Raw genomic sequence first — 24,271 nt, 5'->3', positions numbered from 1 at the left:
ATCGTCCGTGTCCAGCGACCCACAGGGCTCCAGGGGTTCGTGTCAGGGGGTCCCTGTGCTGCTCCAGCCCCCAATAACCCCTGCCGGGGGGGCAATGGGCACAGCCCCACCAGCCTGGGGGGCTGCAGCCCCTCCCAGCCCTGGGGAGCAGCAGGAGCACAGCTGGATCCATCCAGCAGCTGGAGAGGGTGGGATGGGGCATCACTGAAACCCCAGGAGCTGCATCCAGCTCCTGTTTCCCCCACGACCTTGGGCAAGCTTTGCCTTTTCGGGTGCATCAAGGAGGTGCCCAGGAGAAATGCTCCAGCTGAGACTTCTCCCATTTCTCCCAGGAGAAATGCCCAGCGCAGGGCAGAGCAGCCACAGGCGTCAGGAACAGCAGCAGCAGATCTGCTCCCAGCTGGAAACGTTGTCAGAGCGTGGAGGGAATTTAATCAGAGCAGAGCCCGAGCCCAGACTCCGGCGCTGCGGATGTTGTGCGTGTCAAATGAATTTCAGTGAGTCTCCATTTGCCAGGCACAGATACAGCCTGCAGGCAATGAAAGGACAAGGCAAAAAGCACCAAGAAAGCATCAAAAAAGCAACTCACATGGCACAGTCTGAGAATTAGTAACAACAAGGAAACTTCAGGCCCGCTGCAAAATAAGCTTTAGTGTCAAGTTGACATCTTGGCAGGGAGAGCACTTGGGGAACCTGCTCGGCCCTGTGGCCTCACAACTCAGCATTTCACACGAGTTTTGCTCTTTCCACTCAGCTCTTGTTAAACTCAGGGCTCTGAGGCTCAATGCAGCACTTGCAGAACACACAGGGGGCTGAGGCTGTCTTACCCAGGAATGCAGAGGTAGGGAATTGTCAAAGCTGTCAGCAATCTCAAGAAGGAATAATCAAACTTACCATAAAAAAGGAGAGAGCTCTGTAACTCCTAGACTGATGTATGCAAAACACAAAGAAGAATGCAGGAAGCTTGGCTATAAAGACTTGGGTTTAGTCTCATCAACCCAGCCATTAAATCAGAGGCAAAGACACCTTCATCTGCACTTTGGGAGCCACAGAGATGTTTGTCTGCTCTGACAGTGCTCAGGTTTGCTGGCTTGGTTTTCAGCTTCCTACTTTTATTTAATGCCCAAAGGGACATTAAATATCAAATAACAAGTGAAACACACTGTAGAACTCTTACAAAGCCTCTTCTTCCATCATTTCCCAAACCCCATGGAGAATGTGAGGTGAAGAACTGCCTGCAAGAGCTGAATCATGTCTTCAAGCACAAACATTGCTATTAGGTGACTAAGACTAAACAGCCATCTCTATTTATTGCAACTGATGCTGTTATTAAAAACCAGACAGGTCCCTCTGCAGCCCCTCGTGCTCTCAGGTCTGTGTGTGCTGGTGAAGCTGCAAAAGGCAGCTCGGAATAAAAGGGATCCTTTGTGTAGCATCCAAAACACTCTGGAAAATGTTCCCAGAGCATCCTGGCTGGGGACTGCTGGACTGACAAGGGGCATCTCTGAGCCTGAGAGACAGGTGAATCCATCAGAGCACAGGGAATGCCTGGTGGAAAGGGATGTTGTGCCAGGTGGGCTCCAAGAGGGGTTCTGAGCCGTCCCTGGAGCAGGAGGCAGCAAGAGAAAATTTGCAAAGCTGCCTGTGGGAATCAAGCCGGCTTTGGGAAGAGCCTGAGAGCATCAAGGGCACCATGGTGGGCACAGAGAGGGGTGCCCACCCTGCCCAGAGGGACATCTAGGGCAGGCTGAGCTCAAGCTTTCACATTTGAACAAATTCATATTGGGAAACCTGATTTTCACTGGATTTTCCCCATCCACCAGCCCCATCCATCCCCCTCTGCTGCTCCATCTCCCGAGAACGCTGCGTCATCCAAAGCCTTCGCATTTCCACAGAGTGAAGTGGAGCAGAGCTGAGGGAAGCCAGGCTCTGCTCCCCCTTCCAAATGTTCCCAGCACTGGGAGGGAAGCCAGGAGCCTTTGGGAGATGTTTAAGGAGCTGCAGGTTGGGCTCCTCCTGCTCAACAGCATCTCCCACCACCCTCCTGGCAGCTCTGCTCTGACCTTTGGGTATCACAAAATAAACACTCTCCAAAAAATCAAACCCAAACACCCTCCAGTCTGAGCACTCACAGCTTTAGGACAGCTCAAGCTGCTCACAGTGTTTCATCCCTGCTCCTGCAATGAGGTTTTTCATGGACATAAAATTTAATGAAAATGTGAAAACATCTCACAGACAGCAAATTCCAGCCCTGTGGCTCAGGAAAATCTGCTCTCCTGGTTGACTGCCTGATTTACACCCCCAGCACTGTGCAGGGTCTCAGTGCAGCTGAGGAACAGTGTTCCCATCCCCACTGACCTGACTGCAGCCATTCCAGGGTCCTGCACTCATTCCTGTCCAGGAAACTCCTGGATCTCCCTGGGAGTGAAGATTTCCCCAAAAGAGCTTCATTTCACCCTCCTGAAAAGGGAGATTAGGTCACACCTGAGCTGCTGGTGTTGTGTTTGCTGAAACCTGGGGCTACAGGTGATGGAGGGATCACCCCCAGGCAAACCTCCTGGAGCTCAGAGACTCACTTACTTTCCCCTCCAGCATTCCCTGCCTTGCTGCTCCTCAGCGTTCTCCCAGGGACTCCACCAGGCTCTGTGGATAAATAAAAACCCACATCCAAGAGCTGCCTGTGCCCTGGCTGGGGAGGGTTAATTTTATATATTTGGTATCAAAGGTGCTTCTGCCACCACAGAGCAGAGCTAAAGGAATGGCTTCAGCAGGGCTGCCAGCACCACGCTGGGCCTAATTGCACCAGGGATGATACACACGTGGGGCTGATTATTACTATTATTTTATTATTCTAAAGATATTCCATTTTTAATGTGAGAGGTTTCAAACACTGGTATTTATTTGCTAATTAAATGATTCAGCTGGAGACAGAATATCTTCAAAGAAGGAATTTTTTTTTTCCCCAGAATGGGTATCTGGAGTTGCAGGGCTGTATTATTGTACATGAAAAAAACTTCCTTATTAGCCTTTTATTTCAGGGCACACATTTAACTGACACTTCCCGTGCTGACAGCTCACCCAGCTTCAAAGCACAACTTCTGTGAGGATTGTAGTGTGAGGCTGGGCTGGATGAAGCTGTGGCCCAGCTGACACACGAGCCCTGGGGAAGTTTCCCCTCTTTTTGGAGAGCCTGAAGCAGAAATACACACTGGGAATTGAACACTGGGAGTGTTTTGGGGTTTTTCAGTGGGGTAAGATGCACTTCCAAGCTGTGAGCAGATTTTGGGAACCTGGCTTCTTCTGTAATTCCTCTGTTCCCTTTATCAACACAGCTGGGAGAGCTAAGCAGCTCAGCCAGAGCTGGGGATTAACCCTGGAGCCCTCAAGGCAGAAATCAAAGCTCTCCTCCATGTCCCTGGGACATTGGGCTAATCCAGGCTGCCCTGAGGATGCTGCAGGGAGCCTTGCAATGGTCCAGCCAAGACAAACCAGAGCAGTGCTGTGCTCTCCTTTCACCCAAGGATGCAGAACAGAAACGCACCCTGACCTCTGAGAAATCTCAGAATTAAACAGAAACCACGATCTCCCTGCTCTCCCAAGGAGGCTGGAGCCGCTCCAAGGCTGAGCACCCCAACCCACCCCTCAAACAGCAGCATTGCCACCCCCCAACCCTCCCTGCCCTGCTGGGATCCCAGAGCCCCTCTCCCCTCAGTGCTCCCCAGCCCCAGTGCCAAAGCCAACTGTCCCCTGCTGACAGCTCCATCCTGTTTGTGGCGTCTTTGGCACTTCCCCCTGCAGCACTTCCAGGCCCCTGTGGCTCCCCAGCCCCCGTGGCTCCAGCACAGCCAGGGCTGAGCCAACAGCAACACTCGGAGCCTGAGGAGCAGCCGAGGCACAGCCTGGCCAGGAGAGCCCCAGGGCTGCAGCCAGCCCGGCCCAGCAGCACCCACGGCCTCGGGGGGCCTCCCCACACGAGGCAATCCCACAAACTCCCACCCCACACGAGGCAATCCCACAAATCCCCACCCCACACGAGGCAATCCCACAAGCTCCCACTCCACACGAGGCAATCCCACAAGCTCCCACCCCTCACGAGGCGACCCCACAAGTCCCCACCCCGAAGCTCCAGCTCAGGAGATGCAGAGCCCAGCAACTGCCCCAGACTGGGGGACCAACACCACAATGGCACAGCTGTGACAAACACAACCCCCAGGGCCAGCAGGTCAAGGACAGACTCAGCAGTAGCAGGGGTTCCTCTGACCAAGCGAGCCCCAGCATTTGCTTCAGTTATTTCCCAGAAATTAAAGAAGGGAAAGGCCAGGGTTTTGTTAGCTTTGTGTTTTATGTGCCTGCAACATGATCAGCCCCGGGGATCATCTTTCCTGTGCCCAGGCAGGTGAGGTGGAAGGCACAGGCTGCAGGTACTGGGCAGTAACTGGATCCTGCAGACCCAGATCCTGCCAGAGCCAGGAGACAGTGCCCAGAGAGCCCCTGCTGCAGGGACAGCTCCCGGCACGATGCAGGTAAGTGCTGCAGCCCCCTACAGCTTTCACAGGACTGGGGTGGAAGGGACCTTAAAGATCATCTCATTGCACACCTTCCACTTTGCCATATTACTCCAAGCCCCATCCAACCCTGCCTTTCCCTCTGGATTCTAACCCTGACAGCTTTCATAGGGCAGGGTCAGGCCAAATAACACAAGTTGTCCTTCAAGGACAGATTAAGGGGCACCTCAAGCCTTCAGTAACAGGTTAAAAATAGTCAAAAATTATTCATAGTAAGTAATATTTCAGTATTTCCACACATGGACGCACAGAGAGTTTCAACACGGTAACATCCTTCCGAGTTTGGGATCTCACTGTGCCTCAAGCAGATTTCTTAGTTTCTAGGAGAAAAAAACTCACACTAATAATACAAAGACCAGTCTAGAAGTGATTGCTTTGCATGCTTATATTGTAAAATGAGGGAAATCTTTTGGGTTGAGAGACAGGAGAGTTCAGTGTCCCTGTTGCTGTTCCAGCTGACGCTGTGCAGGCTCCGCACACACCAGTGGTGCTTCATCCTCTGCAATGTGCTGCTCTTCCACCTGCTGCTCTTCGGGGCAGATTTACTGGAGCAATATTTCCTGCAGTCCCTGCCCCTCTCCTACACCGATGCTAAGGCTCTGGAGATCAGGGACAGGGCCAGGAAGCTGGATCTGGATCCTCTGGAGGCCAACCTCTCTTCCAGCAGCAGCAGTGCAGTGACCTGCTCCAACCAGGAGATATTCCTGCTCATTGTTGTGTGCAGCAGCCCGGAGAACAGGACAAGGCGTGACGCCATCAGGCAGACCTGGGGCAACGCCACGGCCTCCAGGGCTTACAGTGTGCTCACTGTGTTTGCTGTAGGGAAGGCAGCCTCAGCAAGCACCCAGCTGGAGATCCAGGAGGAGGCCCAAAGGCACAGAGACATTATTGAGGGCAGTTTCATCGATTCCCCCCAGACACAGACACAGAAGATGCTGATGAGCGTGGAGTGGACGGTGATTTTCTGTCCCCGTGCCAGGTTCATCCTTCACACAGCCCAGGACGTGTTTGTGGGTGTTCCCAGCCTGGCTGGCTACCTGCTGAGCTTAACCCAGCAGGAGGACATCTACCTGGGCAGGGTGGTTCACCGTGCAGTGCCCGACAGGGACCCCCAGAGCCCCGGCTTTGTCCCCATCCATCTGTACCCCCAGCAGTTCTACCCGGATTTCTGCCACGGCAGCGCTTTCCTCCTGTCCCAGGACGCGGCCCGCAAGGTTTTCGTGGCTGCCAGGGAGGTGCCCCTGGCACTGCCCCCCGCTGCCTTTGTAGGGGTCTGTGCCAAGAGAGCTGGCATCAGTGCCAGGCACAGCTCCCGCTTTGCTGGGAACAAGCACATCAGCTACAACCCCTGCTGCTACAAATTCATTTTCACCTCTTCTGCCATGAGGGAGGACGAGCTATTTACGGACTGGAAGGAAACGAGCGATGGGGAGGATTGCTCCCTACTGGAAACCTACTACAGCCTGGTGTCCTGCAAGGTTCTGACCTACATTGAGAACTTCAAACAGTTCAGCTTGGACAGGATAAAAAATGAGCTCCTTCATTTTGTCAATTAATGCTTAACTCCTGCATGAAGAGGCTGGATTTTCTTTCATCATCTGTGTTATCCTGTACAAAGGATGCCCTCCCAAAGTTTGCTCTTTTCCCTTCAGCAGCAAATGGATTCTCACTGTTACAGTGTGACAGAGCAGAACTGGATGTCCTCTGCCTCTCTAAGTACCTACAAGTGCATGCATGGAATTAAAAAAGGATATTCCAGCAGACTTGTCTATATCCATGGCTTTTCACACTTTTCAGTCTTCAAAACTCCTTTTTTATGTGAGTGAGGCATCACCTACTTCCAAAGAATTCTGGAACAAAGGGGAAGCTTTCCATGCACAAAAGGAGCTGCTTCTGAGCAGGCTGGTTCAGAGGGAAACAGAGCAGCTCCAGCAGGAACAGACACTGAGCCATCATGGAAATTCCTCAAGTAAAGCTGTTTGTTAACATCCATCAAATGACAAGGTTTGGTTTGGGATTTTTGGGTTTTTGAAACCAAATGTTACCTCAGCATGTCACCTCAATTCTCCAGCATTCCATTTTGTGGTTTTCCTCAGTTATTTCCACCTGTTACTTTAAGGGGGGGTGACAAAAACAACACATTTCAAAATTGTCATTTATATCAGCTACAGCAGCAGCATGTAATCCATATGGCAATGTACAGCATGGGCAGGGAACTGCCTCTGAGTAATAAGGGGAAAGTGATCAATTAATCAATCAACTCTGAGCTCAAAGCTCAACAAAATAAAGCATATGTGTATACATAAAAAAAATCCCCTTGTTTGGCATCTCTGCACATTCTAAAATATTGTCTTTGGCAAATGTACCATGCAAAGCAGATGCTAAATACTCAGCACACAGAGTAGCCTTCAAAAGCACCAGCTGAAAACACACATGGAAGAGGCTCATGAATTGCAGAACAGGTTTATATATTGATTTCTTTTACTGACATTTCAGCATATGGCTGCACAGAGCCACCAGCACACAAAGCCACCTATAATAACAGAGCTGAACTGCCCAGAACAAGTGCAAGCTAAGGACTTGTACACTCTTTTATTTCCTTTTTAGTGCTTTAAAGTGTCTGCTGGATGCAGGATCCATGGAGCTCCTGAGCTCTCTCCAGCCATGAGACACTGCAGTGCATTTCTCACTGGCAGATCTTTATTGGGCACATTGAGGGTAAAAGCAGCAGCATTGGGATGCAGGATGACATCTCAGGGACATCTTGGGGAACAAGGCACCTCACCTGCATTTAGACAGCTTAGCAAACATTAAGGGATCTCCCCCAGCTCCTCTGAGCTCTCCTGGCAGCAATTTTTGGCACGCAATGCCAGCTGCACCTCCACCTACCTCAGGCAAAGCCAGAGTTCCTGCAGGACAGCTCCCCCTGCTTTCCCTGGCAGCACAGGGACACAGGACAGGGCTCCCCACAGCCACACTTTACTAAAAAAAGCCCCAAAGTATTAATTTCTTGTTTTATTCTGCTCCCCCTCAACAAAAAGAATACAAGGCTTTGACAGAAATACCCTGTGGTCTCTGTTTATGGGCAAAGACACACACCATGGAGTGCCCAGCCACTCCTGATTCTCTGCCACAGCTCTGGCATCTTCAAAAGAAGATTCCAACATCTCAAGATGCCACATTTCCATACTCCCACTTCATTCACTCCCTGCACACAAGAGCTCCGTGTTCTCATCCCTTTTCATGATCTAACTCAGGTAACTAAAATACCACATTTCTTTAAATAACACTTTAAAAAATTGCATCTCTGTTAAAAAATAGTGTAAACAATTCAAGATTTGGTTCTGAATAGCCTTGTAGTGCTCCAGCCACTAAACTGAGCTGCCACCCCACAGCACAGCCAGCCAGGGACACAGAGCTCCCTGGTGGGTTTGATCCCTACAGAGTGCAATGATTTGTTTCTAAAAGGGCTAAAAACCTTTTTTTCTTTTTAAATCCTCAGCAGAAAATGTAAACAATATTTAGGATTATTTATTCCAGCAAGACTCACATCCAGCAGGTTGAAAACAAGAGAATCCAGTCCATACTCCCTCATGTGGACACTGTCACTTACTCAGCAACAGGATTCTGACAGAACAGAGTGTTCCATGCAAGTGCCAACTCTGGCAGGTAAAAAAAGGAATTAAAAAAGAATATAAATTATGGCAGCATCTGAGGTTACAAACCTTGAGGTGTTTTGGTGGTTTTTTTTTTAACTGAACTGTAACCTACTGAGAAAACACAACAGAAACTCCAAACCCAAGAACAATTGAAACAAACACTGATAAATTCTGCCAAATAAAACAGCCAGCAGCTGCCAAGTGCTCACCTGGGTTACCTGCCTCATGAGGCACACAGGGAACTTCTGCCACGACATTTTAGGGGGGAAATACCAAACAACCTTTAATTTGCTCTCCTGACTCATTTCAAATAAGAGTCAAAATACCTTCACACTCCTTTACAGAGACACCTCCAGTGTGGAGAGTTTTTACACCTTGTACCTCAACACCTGTGCCAGGACTGTGTTCTGCAAGAGGGGCACCCCAGACACCCAGGACATTACTCTGCTCCTTCCACAGCTGTAGTAGAAGCTGCTTGAACATAATAGGGGCCCTCGAGCATGTAAGCCCTGAGCCTCAGGTAGTACTGATTGCCAAAGATCTCTGCAATGGTTTTGGAGTTCACCAGGGCCTTCACCAGTTCGTATTTTGCATCCTTTGAAGCTTTGTCAGGCTCCACAGATCTGTCCACAACGTACTCCACAAACCCTGGGCTGCTCAGCATCAGCTTCTGGGCCCATGGTTGGTTTGCAATGGCCTGAACAGGAAACAAAAGATGTGAGAGGTGGGGGGAACATTTTAAAAAAAGCAGTTACACAGTAGGGTTTTAGTACAGGGACAAGGAACAGGAAAAATTAAATAATATAAGAAACCACCACTCAAATCAAGCAGCAGGGTTTAACACTGGAGAACAAGTAGAGCTCAGAGTTTTGAGGGAATTATCACAGCAGTGTCTCTGCTAGAGAAGCAGCACCTTGGAGCACAGCTCTTGCCTTTTTTATCCCCCTCTCCAATTTATTAGAAAATTAGCATTACAGACATAATGTGTCTGCTGCATCATTTAAATGGGGAAGCCAAGTGGGGCCTGAGGAACAAGGCCTTTTTCTGACCACTTCAACTAGAAGTTGGTGGTATTCACTTTGAAGAAATAAATAAATCTGAGACTGAAGGGCACCACAAGTCCCCCCCCTGATGTTTCAAACCAAAAGCACTCACAGTAAAGACCCGTAGAGCCCCACAGTGGAGATCAGGGAATGGCTGAGTGCTGATGCTCCTGAACAGCTCCAGGGGCTGGCTGGACAAGGATGTGAACCAGGATTCAGTCATTCTTAAAAGGTCTTCTGTCTGCTGGTCTGGCTGCATAATCACAAAAATGAGAGTTTGATTAGGATTATGAAAGGCTTTCAGGTTTTTGGGATGTGTTCAAATGGTTTAATCACCTCTTTAGAGCTACACTGTTAACCCAGATCCCTGGAGATTGGGTTAAGACCACAGGGACTGGAGCAGTTTGCCCCCATCCCTCTGAGCACAAGGATGTGAACCTGCTTACTCTCATTCCCTCATCAATGAAGTCTTGACTTTATCATTTATTAACATTTCAGAACACCTGGCACCTTACAAACAAACCCAAACCTTCAGCAAACCAACCAGGGAATTTCAAACCAGTAAATCCACGACTCAGAACACTGAAAGCACCACTGCCACCCAACCTAGAGGCTGCAAAATGTCTCCCACAGTTACTCAGGTGTGTGATGATTGCATTCTTGGAGATTTAAAGAAAAAACAAAGACAAAAAAAGCCCAACTTACAGGCAAGTAAAGCAGGGATGAAATGGCATCCAGGCAGCGGAGCCGTAACTCGGTGGGGGCATTCTTGGCCTGGTGCCCCATTTTGCTTAAGAGATTTTGAAATCTACTTCCTTTCAAAACAAAAACAAAGTGCTCTTAATTAATTCAGCCAGATCTCTACAGGAGTATTGTTACCCACCAGTTACAATATAAATTTATTCATTAGATAAGTGAATATTTTTTCCATTCCTTTGTGTATCACCCCAAACCAACTCAAATATTATAAAGTATTATTAAATAAAGAAGATACTAACTGGTTTTCTGTAAAACCTGTTTGCCTTCCACATTTGATCCCAGGATTCCCAGTGTGTCCACAGCCACCCCAATCATGGTTGGATCCTGACTTTCTGCCATTTCAAAGACCTTTTCCATAAAGACAGGGTAGCGCTCACAGATCTGCTGGGGACTGTCCACAACAGCCAGATTGCCAAAAAATTTAACAAATCCTGAGAAAACAAAACCAAAAAAAGCATTGAGTGGAAGAACAGCAACTTCAGCAACGGCAAAATTAAATGTACATTAACATGAGACTGATTTGTTCCTAAACATGTGGTATTAAGGCTGAACAGTGTTGGTTGGTAAAGAGCTCAAAATAAAGACAGAACTAAGCAACAAGCCAAATATTTTGACTGTTGCTTAATTCATGATGTTTGTACTCCTAAAAAAGGCTACAATAACACAGAATTTAAAGCTACAGCACAGTCTGTCCAGATCTTACTGAGGAACATCCTTCAGACTGGATATGTACAATATTGGATATTTAAAAACACTGAGGGACAATCTAATACTCAGAATTTCCCCTGAGCTTTCAGCAGAGAGGCTTGGCAGGGCTGCCCATTTAACCCAGCACCAAAGCAAGCAGCAAAGGCTGGCAAGGAGGAATTCAGTGCCACCTGGCAGGTAGAAGCTGGAGAAGGGGTCAGACTGTGCCCCCAGGATGATGTTGGAGATCTTGTCGATCACTCCCTGCTGGGCCAGGTACTGCCGGCCCTGCGGGCTGTGGGCCAGCGCTGTCACCATCTCGATGCACGTGGCCCTGCAACGCCAAAAAACCAGATTTGGGGTTGTTTCAGTAAGGCTTGAAGCACTCAGTGATTAACAAAAAGAAACCACACCCATAGGACACAATCCTAGCAAAGAAACCCAAATTATCCCAACTATTCAGCTCTTTAGATCTGGGAAAGAGCTTGAAAATGTTTCTGCTGCAGCCAGACACGGTAATTATCACTCCATTAAGGTATGAACTATCTGACACCCAAGACAGTTTAAGGAGAGGCAGGTACAGCGTTTTTCGTTTTATAGAAACACACACAAATACATTTGTTAGAGTTTTAACAGTGGTGGAAATGTCCTTGGCACACTCACCAACATACCTGACCAGCACATCCTCTCCAGTCAGCTCCCCAATTAACTCCGAGATTAACCCACTGCTGGCACAGTAATTCAGAGACTCTGCTGACACTGATGAAATCTCCACAATTAACTAAATAAAAGCAAAAAGGACAGTTTATAAAAACATTACAATAATTCACTGCAACAGCTAAATACATCTTCTGTGCTAGTTAACCTTACATATATTAAATATGGAATCACATTTAACAACATTTTTATTATTAACCCAAATGTCTGCCTGAAGCAACTTCTTAAGGAGTTCCAAGTTTCCAGCACTTGAATTTGATCTCTATTCACAATCAGCTCTTCCTGTGCTATCCCCATTAAGCTCTAGAATGATTAAATTGTGTTATTCCTCCTTTGCCAAACATCTCTAGACTGACAGCTGGCATCTCTCCAAAACTCTTAGCAGCACTTCACATCCAAAAGTCAAGAGGCTACAGTTGAGTATTTTACTTTTATTTTCAGAGAAACAAACACTTTCTGGTGCCTTTACTGTGTAGCCCTTCCAATGCCTTAGGCACCACAAGTTAGAAAACGAACAGCAATTCACACAAATGAGAAAGAGAAGTTACTGCAGCATGGGGGCTCTCATGATGTCATTTCCCACTCCTTTCTAGTTTTGGTACAACACAGACACGAAGGAAAGGGGGTGAAGCAGTGAGAAACAATGATGTAAAAGCCACAAAAGGCAGGCTGGAAGCAGAGCAGCAGAGGAGGAGCCCTGTACCTCATAGACCCGGTAGCGAACGATGTCACTGGTGGCCATGACCCTCCTCAGGTCCCCCAGCAAGCTGCTCCCAAACAGAGCCTCCAGCCCCTCCTGGCTCTGGGCTATCCTGGACAGGGATTTGATAGCCTGCAAGCAAAACCAGAGCTTGTTAGTGTGAAAAAACACATATTTTATGATTGGCTTTTCACAAATATAAAAATGAATATTATACGTGCTATGTTTGAAAGTAATGCTGTATCAATTCCCTTGAGTAGTGTGTTAAATACAGTTTTAGGTTATAACAAAATGTTAAAATAGAAACTGTGCTATGTAGGATACTTTATTTTAAAGAAAGGACTCTCAGTGAGATAGCAGCCACAGGACACCTGAATCTTTCAGAGAAAGAGAATTAATTGCTCCATTATCAGGAGAAATGAACTTCTTCCCATTAGGATTCAGAGGAAGAAGTTGAAGATGACCAGAGACAATCCTGTGTTTGAATGGAATTTATGCATCATGTATGAGGTGTATGAATATGCAACAGGCTGTTGTTTTTAAGGGTTAATTCTCTGCTAACTGTGGGTCCTTTTTCAGGCTTGTGCTGCCATCCATAACTCTTTGTTTCTATGGTCTCATACTGACCTAATTCAAATTATCCAAATGATTATTACTCTAATTGTATTACTATTTTTATCACCATTTTATTACTATTAATTTTTTAAAATTTTAAAAACAAGTGATTGGCATTTTCCACATTATTAAAAAGGAACAAATCACACAGAGAAGAAAATCCAAGACTATCAGGTTTTAGCTCTTTATTAACTACAGCTATGGGTCAACAAAGGCACCTTTACCTCTTTGGCCACTGCTATTTTCTCCTCTCCAATGCAGTTTATGATTTGCTGTAACAGCTCAGGGCTGTGCAGAATCTCTGGGACAGCAGCTGAGTCCTCAACAATCCTCCCAACCTGATCAAAGACACACAGAAAATAACATGAGGACAAATTCTTTCCCACTGTAAGGATACTCAAGCACTGGAGCAGCTGAACAGAAACCAGAGTCACAATTTTTTGAGGTCTTTGGATAAAACTCAACTGGACAACACCTGAGCAGCTGCTCTCAGCTGAACTTCTAGAAATCCACCCCAAACCACAACACCCCACAATCCTTTTCTTTAAAATCAATGCAGCAAGTGTCGAGCTCCCACAGCCTGTTTGGTGTTTCCATAATAGTGTAAAATACCCTAAATATCAAATTTTTGCTGCTTTTAGTTCTTCTATCACCTGCTGGCCTGGAAAGCTTTAACTAGGACATGTGGCAGAAGTTTTATTCACAACCTGCTTTTGTCAGGACATAGTTTTGGACATTATTACTGGTATATCACAAAGCATTATACACAGTGCACAATAATTACCCCAAACGGCACAAGCGTAGGACACAATTCCTGCTTTTATCACAAAGGCAGGAAAGAGCAGATGGGGACTAACCCAGAGCTCTGTCCTCTCCTGGAGGAAAGCCTGTACCTGGGACATGGCGAGGATCTTCACGGAGTCATCGGGGTGGAAGAGGCCCTTGTGCAGCTCCTCCCTGAGGCTCTGGATCACGTAAAGCGGGTCCAGGGCCTGCAGGAGCCTCTCCAGGATGGAAACACACGCGGACACCTGTTCCCTGCGCGGGACGGAGAGAAAAGCGAGCCCTTGAGGAGAGGAACACCGCTGTGCCACCTCCCGGCCCGAAAGAGGGCAGGGAATGAGCCGGGGAGGCGGCGGGACCGCCCGCTCCGGGAGAACAGCAGCGGGGCGGGGCAGGCCCACCGGAGCTCACCGGTCATTGACGGCGAGGAGGCCGAAGAGCGCCCTCAGGTGGTGCTCGGCGAGGCGGGAGCGGAGGGCGGCGAGCGGCACGGCCTGCACGGCGACCCGCAGGGCCCGCAGCTCCTCCAGGGCCGCGTCCCGCCGCGCCGCCCGCTCCAGCAGCTCCGCCGCCGCCTCCGCCATCTTGGCCGCCTCCGCCACCTCCCGGCAGTCTCGCGTGAACTCACGTCGCCCGTAGCGACGGCCGGGCGGGGATATCGCGAGAACTCGCGTCACCCTTAGCAACCGCCGCGCCTTTGCTAAGGGCGCCTTTGGCGTCTGGCAAAATGTAAACAAAATGTCCGCGTGTCACGCCCCCCCGGCTCCATCCTATTGGCTGGCTGTGCGCGGAAGGGGCGTGGCCCCGGTAATGGAGGGGCGTGGCCCCGGTAATGAAGGGGGCGCGGTCCCAGTAAGGAGGAGGGGGCGGGGTCCCAGTAAGGAGGAGGGGCGTGGTCCCGGTAATGAGGAGGGGGCGGGGTCCCCCGTAATGAGGAGGGGGCGGGGTCCCCGGTAACGAGGGGGTCGTGGTCCCGTCGGCCTGGTCGGTCTCCATCCCTTGAGCGGGGCCGGAGGTCGGTGCACAGTGTCGCCGTTTTTTGGCAAAGCTGCGATAAACGGCGTTTATCCGGATCGGGGAGGGAAAGCGCCGATCCCGAGAGCGCAGGAACAGCCGGTCCCATCCCGGTGCGTGCCCGGGGCAGCTCCCGGTGCGGAGAACGTGCCACCCCCTCCTTTTCTCACGTTTTGCGAACAAATCGATGCTGTCAGATAACTCCTGTAACTTTGTGCCTCCAGCTCCGCGCAGGATTCCGTCAAATAAACCTGTGACAGACAGACAGGCGGGTCCTGCGGGCTGGCAAGGAGGGAATGCTGAGAGATCGTGGGGACAGACAGGGGGACAGTGAAAAGTCACACGGGGGACAATAAAGTTCCAACGTGGGACAAACAGCGCTCGGCTCTGTCACGCGTTCCTCCCGGGAGATTTTGGGTACAAAAACCGCCGGGACTCAGCCGCTGCCCGGCGGTTTCCATCCAGAGACCCCCAAACAGACGAAATCTGAGAAAATTACCATTTTATAGACAGGGAAAAGGAAGCGAAAGTGACAAATGGGGTCAGCGTGTCTCAGAGCACCGGGACGGGCTCCGGGGCTGGCACTGAGGGACCACCTGGAAACTTCGGCACCAGCTCGGGGCTCTGAGCCCAGTGTGGGGTGCCCAGCCCCGATCGGGCTCTGGGCCCACTTTGGGGTGCCCAGGCCGGTATTTGTCCCCCGGCCCGGCGGTGGCAGCAGGGCACACCGCGCTGTCCGGTCCGGTCCCGCAGCCCCGCAGCGGGCGGGCCCGGCCGGGAGGAAGGCCAGCAGGAGGAGGAGGAGGAGGAGGAGGAGCCAGCGCTGTGTCCGGCGGCGCTCCCGGCTCGGGCACGGCAGGTGGAGGGAACGCCGGGCATGGAGGGGCCCAGGCAGCGCTGCCCGATGGCCCCCGGTGCGCAGGGCTGGGCCCGGGCCGGCCGCGGCACCGCGCTGCTGGTGAGTGCGGGGATGGACACACGGACACGGGGACGGACACGGGGATGGAGGGACATGGGGATGGACACGGAGATGGATGGGCAGACACGAGAATGGACACAGGGATGGAGGGACACGGGGATGGACACGGGGACGGGACGGACACGGGGCTGGGATGAGGATGGACACAGGGATGGAATGGACAGGGGGCTGGGTTGGACACAGGGATGGACACGGGGCTGGGATGGATGCAGGGATGGACACATGGATGCGATGGGGATAGATGGACATGGGGATGGGATGGACACAAGGATGGGGTGGACATGGGGATGGACACAGGGCTGGGATGGACACAGGGCTGGGATGGGGATGGACATGAGGACAGACGGACATGGGGCTGGGATGGATGCAGGGATGGACACATGGATGGGATGGGGGTCAATCCTGGGACAATCCCTGGGGAGCACAACAGACCCCAACCCACACCAACCCACCATGGCAATATCTGTGTGTGCCTCTGTTAGCAAACCTCTCCCCAAAGCCATCGTGCAGGAGGGGGGGACTCCCTCTATCTGCTGGGAGAAAGGCAAATTTTCAGGTTTTTTTACGCTCAGCATTGCCACAAATTGTGCTCAGATGGGGTTGTTCAGTTGGGGTTTTTTAACAGAATCTTGTCAAAACCAGGCAAAAATCCTGGCAGGGTCTAAACCTAAAGCGGTTTATAGCTCACCAAAGCCAGGAGAAGTGTTGCAGAAATCTGAGTCTCTCTGCACTAAACTGGCATTTTCTGTTTTTCTGTGAAGTTCTTAAATCCTCACAGGGATGTTTCCAGTTCTTTCACTTCAGTATTTTAGCAATCATGAGTTTAATTGGTTTATCAGGCAGGAATCCTGATGTTTCACTCCTTTTTTGCACCATCCCTTAGCAAATACAATTATTCTGGAAAAAAAGGGGTGGAAAATCTTCCTTTTCATAAAAAAGGTGGGAAACACCAGAAAAAAAACAAGGTAGTGTTCATGTTTGTGCCAATATTCAATCACAAATGATCCTGGGGATTTCCTCATCACATGAAGAGGAAGATTTTACAAGAAGATTAATGATCATCAGGCTGAACAGGTTGGATGTTTGTTTTTTCCCTGAGCAAGGAGCATGATTACATTTTAATCTGGAAAAATAGGTACAGCAGCACATCTCTGCTTGGCTTGTAACTCACCGAGGAGCTTCTGGGATTTGTTGTATAATATTTGTTAAATGGCTTAGTGGGAAAAAAAGGAGCACAGAAGGAGCTCTAAAAATTATGATGAGAAGTCTTGTGGTAATAAAGAATATTTCCTCAAATGGATTGGGAAAGAGGAGACAAGCAATACAGCACATCAGTCATTTTCCAAATGGAAAGGAGCTCCTGGCTTTGTGGTGACAAGAGAGATTTTTAATTCAATTTTAAAAAGTAAAGAAATAGAAGGGAGAGATTTCTACATTAGTGCTGTAATGGCAGGTTTTTCAGAGGAAAAAGGAGGGTGAAAATAAGGGGGGAAAAGGGATATATTCTTAGCATTTTTAAAATCATTGCAGCTGAACCAGGGCCAGATGCTGTTTATGTCAGAAACAAAACAAAAGACAAAGGGAAGGCGCTGCAGCCCAGAGTGGCACCATCCTTCAGCTGCTGCTCAGCCCTCCAGATTAACCTCCCCATTCCATGTCTTACCTCCTCATTCTCCTGTACAAAGCCCATCCTGGCTGCTGGGATGGGGTCTGGGACCCCCATTAGTCTGGGGGTGACCTCCCACAGTTGGGGCCTGGGCTGATACAGCCTCAGAAGTGCCCCTGTCCTGCCCTGAGCATGAGATTGGCCCTTAGGAGGGGAATTAATCCCTCTAGGAGCAGGTTCTCACTTTAATTCACTCACCTGAGCACTCCCCTTGATGCACTCACCTGAGAATCCTCACCTTAATCCAATTGAACCGGTTAAACTGAATTAATTCAATTAATTAATTAGTTAATTCAATTTGACCTGTTCCTGCAATGCTGAGAAATGTCCCTCCAGCGCCAGACAGTGCCAGTGCTGTTTCCCAAGTGCAATATCTCGTGCAATATCTCACCTCCCACCACCCCTGGTGTTCTCTCCGAGGTGCTGGCGCTGCTGCTGCTCCTGCACCCCCTGCTCCGGGGCCTGGCTCTGCAGCTGCACTCGGCTCTCACGGGCAGCTACGTGCCAGGGACACACTCGGTGGTGTTTGTCACCTGCCTCAACGAGCACATCGCCAGGGACATCGCCAGGTACGGCCACACCACCCCTGCAGGGGCTGCAGCAAAGCTGAATTTATCCTTGTCCCCCTGGCCTTGGCAATTCAGGGTGCCCAGAGCAGCAGGGTTTTGAGGCCAGGGTGGACATTGGGATTGGAACAACTGGGATAGAGGAAGGTGTCCTAACCACGGCAGTGACATGAAATTTAGGGTCCCTCCCAAGCCAAACCATTCTGCAATACCCCATCCACGCTCCTTTCCACTGAGTGCACCACAAGCCCTTGCCCAGAGCTGCTCTGTCCCAAGGAAAGCTGGCATTTGCCTCTGGAGCCAATGCCATGGTAACAGCAAGCAGTTCTCCATGCATTTCACTGCCTTGCATTTTCCAAGAACCCTGAGTTTCTGGGTTCTCAGGTGGATTAGGCTCCAAGCTGATGTTCTCTGATTGCCACAGTCTTTATTCCTCTCTAGACAACAAAATGCCAGGAGGGATATTTACAGAGAGAGACAAGGCACAGTGCTCTGACATGAAAATAAAGGGAAAAGGGTCCACAACAAACACTTCTGAGGTCTCTGCTCACCAGGCAAACCTCAGGGAATGAGGGCTTTCCCTCGATTTTCTCCTTCTGTTTCAATATGTGAGACACTTAGGGTGATATTTTGCATGCAGAGTTCTTTTCACACATCTGTCAGCCCTGCCTCAATGGATGGTCTGTTCAAAGAACTGAACCCGTGTTGCCTGGGAAGTGTTTATGATGGACCGTGGAGTTTCCTGCAACACCTCCTGCGCTGTTTTCCTGCTGCCAAAACCCCTCCATCCCAGCAAAGGGCTCCCAGACACGCTCAGGAACTGACAGCCTACTGAAAGGGAGTTTGTGTCACCTTAAATACTGCAACTGTGTTGAGGAATTCAAATAGAATTATGTCTGCTCTGCTCGATGTCTCCTATAAAAAAAAGGAGCAACTGTACCTGGTGAAAAGAGCCTCAGTTCCTGAAAATGCCTCATCTTAGCAGCTTTGCAAATGCTTTCCACTCCTTGTTGCTCATCTTGCAGGGAAGGGAGAGGAGATAAATCACTTCCCCTTGCTGAGATATGTGTACTTTGGTTGTGGTTTTACTGGTGGAGTAATTATTCCTTTGTTCTGGAGCTGGGAGCAGCGAGCCCTGATTGCAGGGGATGACACAGGGCTTCTGCACTCATTTTCCCCCACTCCTTTTCCTGTGTTTGTTCTTCCTTTGCACTGCTCAGTGGAGCCCGCACTCACATGGATCAGTCTGCAAGGAAATTTTCCACTGGTTTAAGGAGAAGGGGTTGCAGCTTTGGGAAAGCAGAAGAGCTGCAGGTAGAATTCAGCATCTCAAGACCTTCTGTCCGGTCGTAGGGGGAGCTGACCCCCTTGGCTGGGTGGTGTGGCCACTGCACCTCACCCAGCTTGCCCAGCACCCCCCCCCAGCCCCCACTGCTGCCTTAGATCTGTGTTTATCATTTTCTTTGCTTTTCTGCTTATTAATATTTCATCTGTCTCACTTCAGGGCAAAGAAACACACAATTAAATACCCAACTCAAAGCCATCATGTATTATGCAGGCATTTTCCACAGATCACATTCAGCTTCTCACAATGTCCTCTGTTCCCCTGGTGGCCTCTTGCTGCTGCTCAGCTTGCTGGGACCGAGTTCAGGATCTCAGGATCTCAATTTATGGGGACAGAGCACCGAAACCAAAAGGTTCCTGTGCTGAAGGAGCTGCAAGTTGCAGGCAGCAGATCCAGACTGATTTGTGCCATGTGTGACACGACAGGCACAGCAGGGGTGGCTCTGCTCGTGCTGCTGCACTTTGTTGCTCTGAAGATTAACTCAAGATGCTCCAGGAGCACTGAATGCCTGGAGCTGCCTGCACATGGTGGGAGCAAACAGCCCAAACAGCCCTGAGCATCCTGGGGGGCTCCTTCTCTCCAGCCATGGTCCCCCAAAGCAGTGCTAAACCAAGGTGGGGTCACTGGTGCCCTGCCTGTGGGACAGCTGCCACCTCTGTGAGAGGGGCCAGACACTGCTCTGCTCACCAAACACAGCATTTCTTCTAAAAATCTTCCAAAAATCCTTCTTCTAAACCCTTCTTCCTTTCTTCTAAAACTCCTCCCTGAGGCTGCTTCAGTGCTCTGTAATCTCTGAGGTGTCCCTTCTTCCCGAGCAGCTCTGCAATAACAAACAGCCCTCAACTCATGGAGGGAAGGAATCTACCTGGGCTTCAGCTTTCTAGGATATTTTGGGTTGGAAAACCTTGATGTTTTTAATTTGGGATGCACATTCAGGCTGCTCTGGGAGGAAGGGGCACAGCTGGACAGGGGCAGACAAAGCCAGGCTGGGTTTTTGTGGTCCCACATTTCAGTCCCTGCCCTGGTGACCCCACAGCCAGAGGGGCTGGCACTGGGCAGGGTCCTCCAGGCCAGGAGCAGCCCCCAAAGTCCCTCCTGAGCACAGGGAGGGTCCCAGAGCCCTGATCTGAAATATCCCCAGCCAAAGTTCACCTTTGTTTTCTCAGCGTAATAAGTAACCCAAAATTCAGTGTCTCCCGTGTCAAAGCTGACAAGGGAATGTCCCAGGGCTGGGGTGAGCTGTGGGCTGGCACTGAGTGTCCCCCTGTGTCCCCAGGGCCATCATGGACAGGAGGCTGGCTGCCTGTGTGAACATCCTGCCCAAGAGCTCGGCCCTGTGAGTAGTGCTGGGCATTCCCCCAGGAGGAGCAAACCTGGGCTCTGCAGGGAGGGAGGGAAGGAGGGGATGGACACAGAGCTCGGTTCCAGAGGCTGCTGGGTGTGTTTGTTGTTGCAGATGGCGGGGATGAGCCTCCCTGTGCTCACTGAGGAGGGCAGATGCTCTCACTGCCCGTTCCTTTATTGGGTACTTGGCTGCACAGACATCCAGCAATTTAGGGTTTATGGTCCTGAGGACGTGGTGCCTGTTATTAGAGACTCTAAAAAGCAGCCAAACAGGGAGCAGAAAAGGCTTTTGCAAAATGAAGCAGCTTTGTCAGGCAGGAAGAACAGCGGGTTTGACCTTGGAACAGGCCCAGCCCTGCTCTGCAGGTGTCCTCAACAGCAAAGCCCCAAAACAGCTTTTCCTCACAGAAACCCCCTGGCAGAAGTGAGGAGCAGATCCCACCCCAGCTTCCCTCAGGAGGGGATCCCACAGTGCGAACCCATATCCCACCTGAGGGCAAACCCAGTAACTCCCTTCTTCCCTTTGTCCATCATTTCCTACAAACCCAGAGAGCAAACCCAGTAACTCACTTTTCCCTCTAATCCATCCTTTCCTACAAACGCAGAGGGCAAACCCACTAATGCCCTTCTTCCCCTAATCCATCATTTCCTACAAACCCAGTAACTTCTTCCCCTTGTCTTGTCCATCCTTTCCTACAAGCGCAGAGGGGCAGAGCAGAGCTGCTCCTGCAGCTCCAGCTGGATCCTGCTCCAGGATCCTGCCCTGCCCGAGCCCTCCCCTGCAGGCAGATGAGATCAGGACAGCTCCTGGCAGCGGAAATGCTTTCAAAGGTCACATCTGACTCATGAGAAGTGCAGCTCCTCTCCTGCAGGGAAAGAGAGGAGGAAAGCTCAGCCTGCAGGCACTGTCCCTGCAGGCACTGTCCCCCAGCCATGCTCAGAGCCACCCCAGCCCAGCCAATCTGCCCTGACAAATCTGCCCCCCTGGGCAAATCCTCTGGAGGCGGCTCCTGTCCATAAATCTGGGGTGTTCACCCCTGTGCTCAGCAGTTTTGGGGCCAGCAATGCTTCTTGAGCCGCTTTGTAAGGAAATGGCCACGTGCAAAAAGCACCAAGCAGGGAAAGGATCCCCAGGGTTGGCGTGGCTGCAGCAGAGCTGGATTTGCTGATGCTGCTTTTCTTTTAAATCCAGGTATTTCTGGAAAGGGGAGCTGGAAGAATCCACTGAAATACTGTTGGTAAGTGATCATTCCCTACATCACAAAAACCCCTGCTGCAAACGGCCCCAGCTGAAAGGAGCTGCAGGGAGAGTTGGGGAGGGTGGCACCAACCTGCTGGGTTTGGGACCATCCCCCGGGAGTGGAGGAGCCCTGGGAGAGCTCCTGTCACACCCTGGATGTACGTGGAGATCTCCTGTCACACCCTGGCCATGCTGGGAGAGCTCCTGCCACACCCTGGCTGTGCATGGAGAGCTCCTGCCACACCCTGGCTGTGCATGGAGAGCTCCTGCCACACCCTGGATGTACATGGAGATCTCCTGTCACACCCTGGCCATGCTGGGAGAGCTCCTGTCACACCCTGGTCGTGCATGGAGAGCTCCTGTCACACCCTGGATGTACATGGAGATCTCCTGTCACACCCTGGCCATGCTGGGAGAGCTCCTGCCACACCCTGGCTGTGCATGGAGAGCTCCTGCCACACCCTGGCTGTGTATGGAGAGCTCCTGTCACACCCTGGCTGTGCATGGAGAGCTCCTGTCACACCCTGGTCGTGCATGGAGAGCTCCTGCCACACCCTGGTCGTGCATGGAGATCTCCTGTCACACCCTGACTGTGCATGGAGAGCTCCTGTCACACCCTGGATGTGCATGGAGATCTCCTGTCACACCCTGGATGTGCATGGAGATCTCCTGTCACACCCTGGCTGTGCATGGAGAGCTCCTGTCACACCCTGGCTGTGTATGGAGAGCTCCTGTCACACCCTGGTCGTGCATGGAGAGCTCCTGTCACACCCTGGTCGTGCATGGAGAGCTCCTGTCACACCCTGGATGTGCATGGAGAGCTCCTGTCACACCCTGGTCGTGCATGGAGAGCTCCTGTCACACCCTGGCCATGCTGGGTGGGACAATGGAGCTGCACACCAGGACCCCTCAATCCCCTCACATCTCCCTTGAGGTTTGTTCTGGATTTTTACTCTCCACAGCTGGTGAAAACAAGGACGTCCAAAATAGGGGAATTGTCCAACTACGTCAGGTGAGGCTCTGGCTCCACAGGAGCACTGGGTGTCCCATCCAAGGTAGGCTGTCACCTCCTGCCCCAGCTTTGGGGATTCCCTGAGCCCCATCCCACCCAGAGGGGGTTAAGTGCTCCTGCTGTATCTCACAAGCCAGAAAAGCCCAGAGATGGCACCAGCAAAAAGGAAAAGGTGGCAGAAATACCAACTGCTGGGTTCGAGGAGGGATTCTGCTCCCCACACCGGTTATCATTCCCTGACAGGATTTCCTGCAGCTCCCGGGGCAGGGAGGCTCTCTCAGCTTGGGGCCAGCCCCGGCAGTCTGCGGTGAGCCCAAACCCAGAGCAGAATTCCCACGTGGCACAAAGGAGCTGTGGGGGCTTTGAAGTGTGGGAGGGCCGGGCAGGGCTGGGGCGGCTTCCTGACTGTGCTGCTGCTCCGCGCCTGTTTCCACTTCAGATCCATCCATCCCTTTGAAATCCCCGAGATCATCAGCCTGCCCATCGAGCAGGGGAACCCTGCCTACCTCCGGTGGATGGAGGAGAACGTCCCACGGCACTGAGAGGCACAAAGTACCGCTCATTTTTGGGGAGTCATAAGGCAGATTTTATCTTCTGGGGTTTGCTGTGACACAGGAGCTCGGGACTGGGAAATCTCCACTCCTCTGCCTGTCCCTGAGCGCTGGGCAGCCTGGAGCCGGTGCAGGATGAGCTGGGAAGGGCTGCCTGCACCCAAAGCTGTGCCTGAGGATGCTCTTGTCAGGACACTCGGGGCTGTCAGCAGCGAATTCCAGCCGGGAGCCGTGGCCTGGCGGTGCCGTGTGTCCCCACAGCCAGCCCTGACCCTGCCTGGCAAACACCAGCAAAGCCCAGCAACACCCAGCAAACCCCAGCAAACCCCAGCAAACCCCAGCAAACCTCAGCAAACCCCAGAAACCCCAGCAAACCCCAGCAAACCCCAGCAAACCCCAGCAAACCCCAGAAACCCCAGCAGCATTCAGCCCTCCCTGTGAGCTGGGATGAGCTGGGTGGGCCAGGTCGGGGAGCCCAGGTGCCAGCAGGACCACGGGTAGTGGTATAAAGGATAATAGTAATCCAATGGTTTTAGGAGCCACTCACCTTGGTGCAAGTCCAAGTGAAAGTAATGGACCTCTCACTAGTCCTAAATACGTTCATACTCTTAACCCTGGCAACCCTCTCCACCCCCATCCTATTTGCACTTCTATCCAACAACCTCAAGAACACTCCCAACACAATTACAAACACAGCCAAAACCTCCTTCTTAATCAGCCTAATCCCAATAGCAATCTACATCCACTCTGGAACATTCTCACCTCCTTCTGAGAATGAAAATTCATTATAAACTTCAAAATCCCCATCGGCCTAAAAAGAGACTTCTACACCCTTACCTTCTTCCCCATTGCACAGTTCGAGGTCCTGCTGGCACTGTGCCCCTACCCCACCTGAGCTGAGCTTTGTAGAAGGATCCTCATGTTCATGGTGTCTGGGACATAACTTAGGGGACATTTTTGGGGTATTTAAGTGACCGGGAAGGGAATAAACAGGAGTTTCTTACCTGGGCAGGAGGAAAGGCCTGT

General features: G+C 50.9%; 3 protein-coding genes across 3 annotated transcripts; 2 read left to right on the top strand and 1 right to left on the bottom strand.

Annotated features, from left to right (window-relative positions):
* The first annotated feature begins 4,787 nt into the window (after positions 1–4,787).
* B3GALT9 (beta-1,3-galactosyltransferase 9) lies at positions 4,788–6,616 on the top strand. The gene has a single exon (XM_054284359.1). It carries the CDS (start codon positions 4,961–4,963, stop codon positions 6,119–6,121), a length of 1,161 nt encoding a protein of 386 aa, XP_054140334.1. The 5' UTR covers positions 4,788–4,960; the 3' UTR covers positions 6,122–6,616.
* A 90-nt stretch (positions 6,617–6,706) lies between these two features.
* Positions 6,707–14,115, bottom strand: PSMD5 (proteasome 26S subunit, non-ATPase 5). Its single transcript, XM_054284361.1, has 10 exons — positions 13,940–14,115; positions 13,639–13,783; positions 12,970–13,083; positions 12,134–12,262; positions 11,385–11,494; positions 10,905–11,047; positions 10,266–10,457; positions 9,973–10,082; positions 9,380–9,520; positions 6,707–8,921 (listed from the first exon to the last, which is right to left on the bottom strand). Exons 1-10 carry the CDS (start codon positions 14,110–14,112, stop codon positions 8,664–8,666), a joined length of 1,515 nt encoding a protein of 504 aa, XP_054140336.1. The 5' UTR covers positions 14,113–14,115; the 3' UTR covers positions 6,707–8,663.
* Positions 14,116–15,419: 1,304 nt separating this feature from the next.
* On the top strand, positions 15,420–23,421 carry LOC128942108 (protein CutA homolog). Its single transcript, XM_054284362.1, has 6 exons — positions 15,420–15,500; positions 17,608–17,756; positions 20,375–20,434; positions 21,635–21,680; positions 22,645–22,694; positions 23,134–23,421. Exons 1-6 carry the CDS (start codon positions 15,420–15,422, stop codon positions 23,234–23,236), a joined length of 489 nt encoding a protein of 162 aa, XP_054140337.1. The 3' UTR covers positions 23,237–23,421.
* Positions 23,422–24,271: the final 850 nt, after the last annotated feature.

This window comes from Melozone crissalis, unplaced genomic scaffold, assembly GCF_028551555.1.
Source record: "Melozone crissalis strain CALT ecotype California unplaced genomic scaffold, PUWL_Pcris_2 ptg000041l_1, whole genome shotgun sequence".
Taxonomy (NCBI): Eukaryota; Metazoa; Chordata; class Aves; order Passeriformes; family Passerellidae; genus Melozone; species Melozone crissalis.
This window is presented reverse-complemented; position numbering and strand designations above follow the sequence as displayed.

Bases quoted from the DNA above. Each gene is read 5' to 3' on its own strand.
- B3GALT9 (XM_054284359.1), top strand. From the start codon at position 4,961: ATGAGGGAAATCTTTTGGGTTGAGAGACAGGAGAGTTCAGTGTCCCTG.
- PSMD5 (XM_054284361.1), bottom strand. From the start codon at position 14,112: ATGGCGGAGGCGGCGGCGGAGCTGCTGGAGCGGGCGGCGCGGCGGGAC. The intron at 10,458-10,904 runs GTGGCACTGAAT...TTGTTTTCTCAG, and splicing joins CTCCAGCTTCTACCTGCCAG to GATTTGTTAAATTTTTTGGC. The intron at 8,922-9,379 runs GTGAGTGCTTTT...TTTCCTGTTCAG, and splicing joins GGGCTCTACGGGTCTTTACT to GCCATTGCAAACCAACCATG.
- LOC128942108 (XM_054284362.1), top strand. From the start codon at position 15,420: ATGGAGGGGCCCAGGCAGCGCTGCCCGATGGCCCCCGGTGCGCAGGGC. The intron at 20,435-21,634 runs GTGAGTAGTGCT...TTTTAAATCCAG, and splicing joins CTGCCCAAGAGCTCGGCCCT to GTATTTCTGGAAAGGGGAGC. The intron at 22,695-23,133 runs GTGAGGCTCTGG...TTTCCACTTCAG, and splicing joins GAATTGTCCAACTACGTCAG to ATCCATCCATCCCTTTGAAA.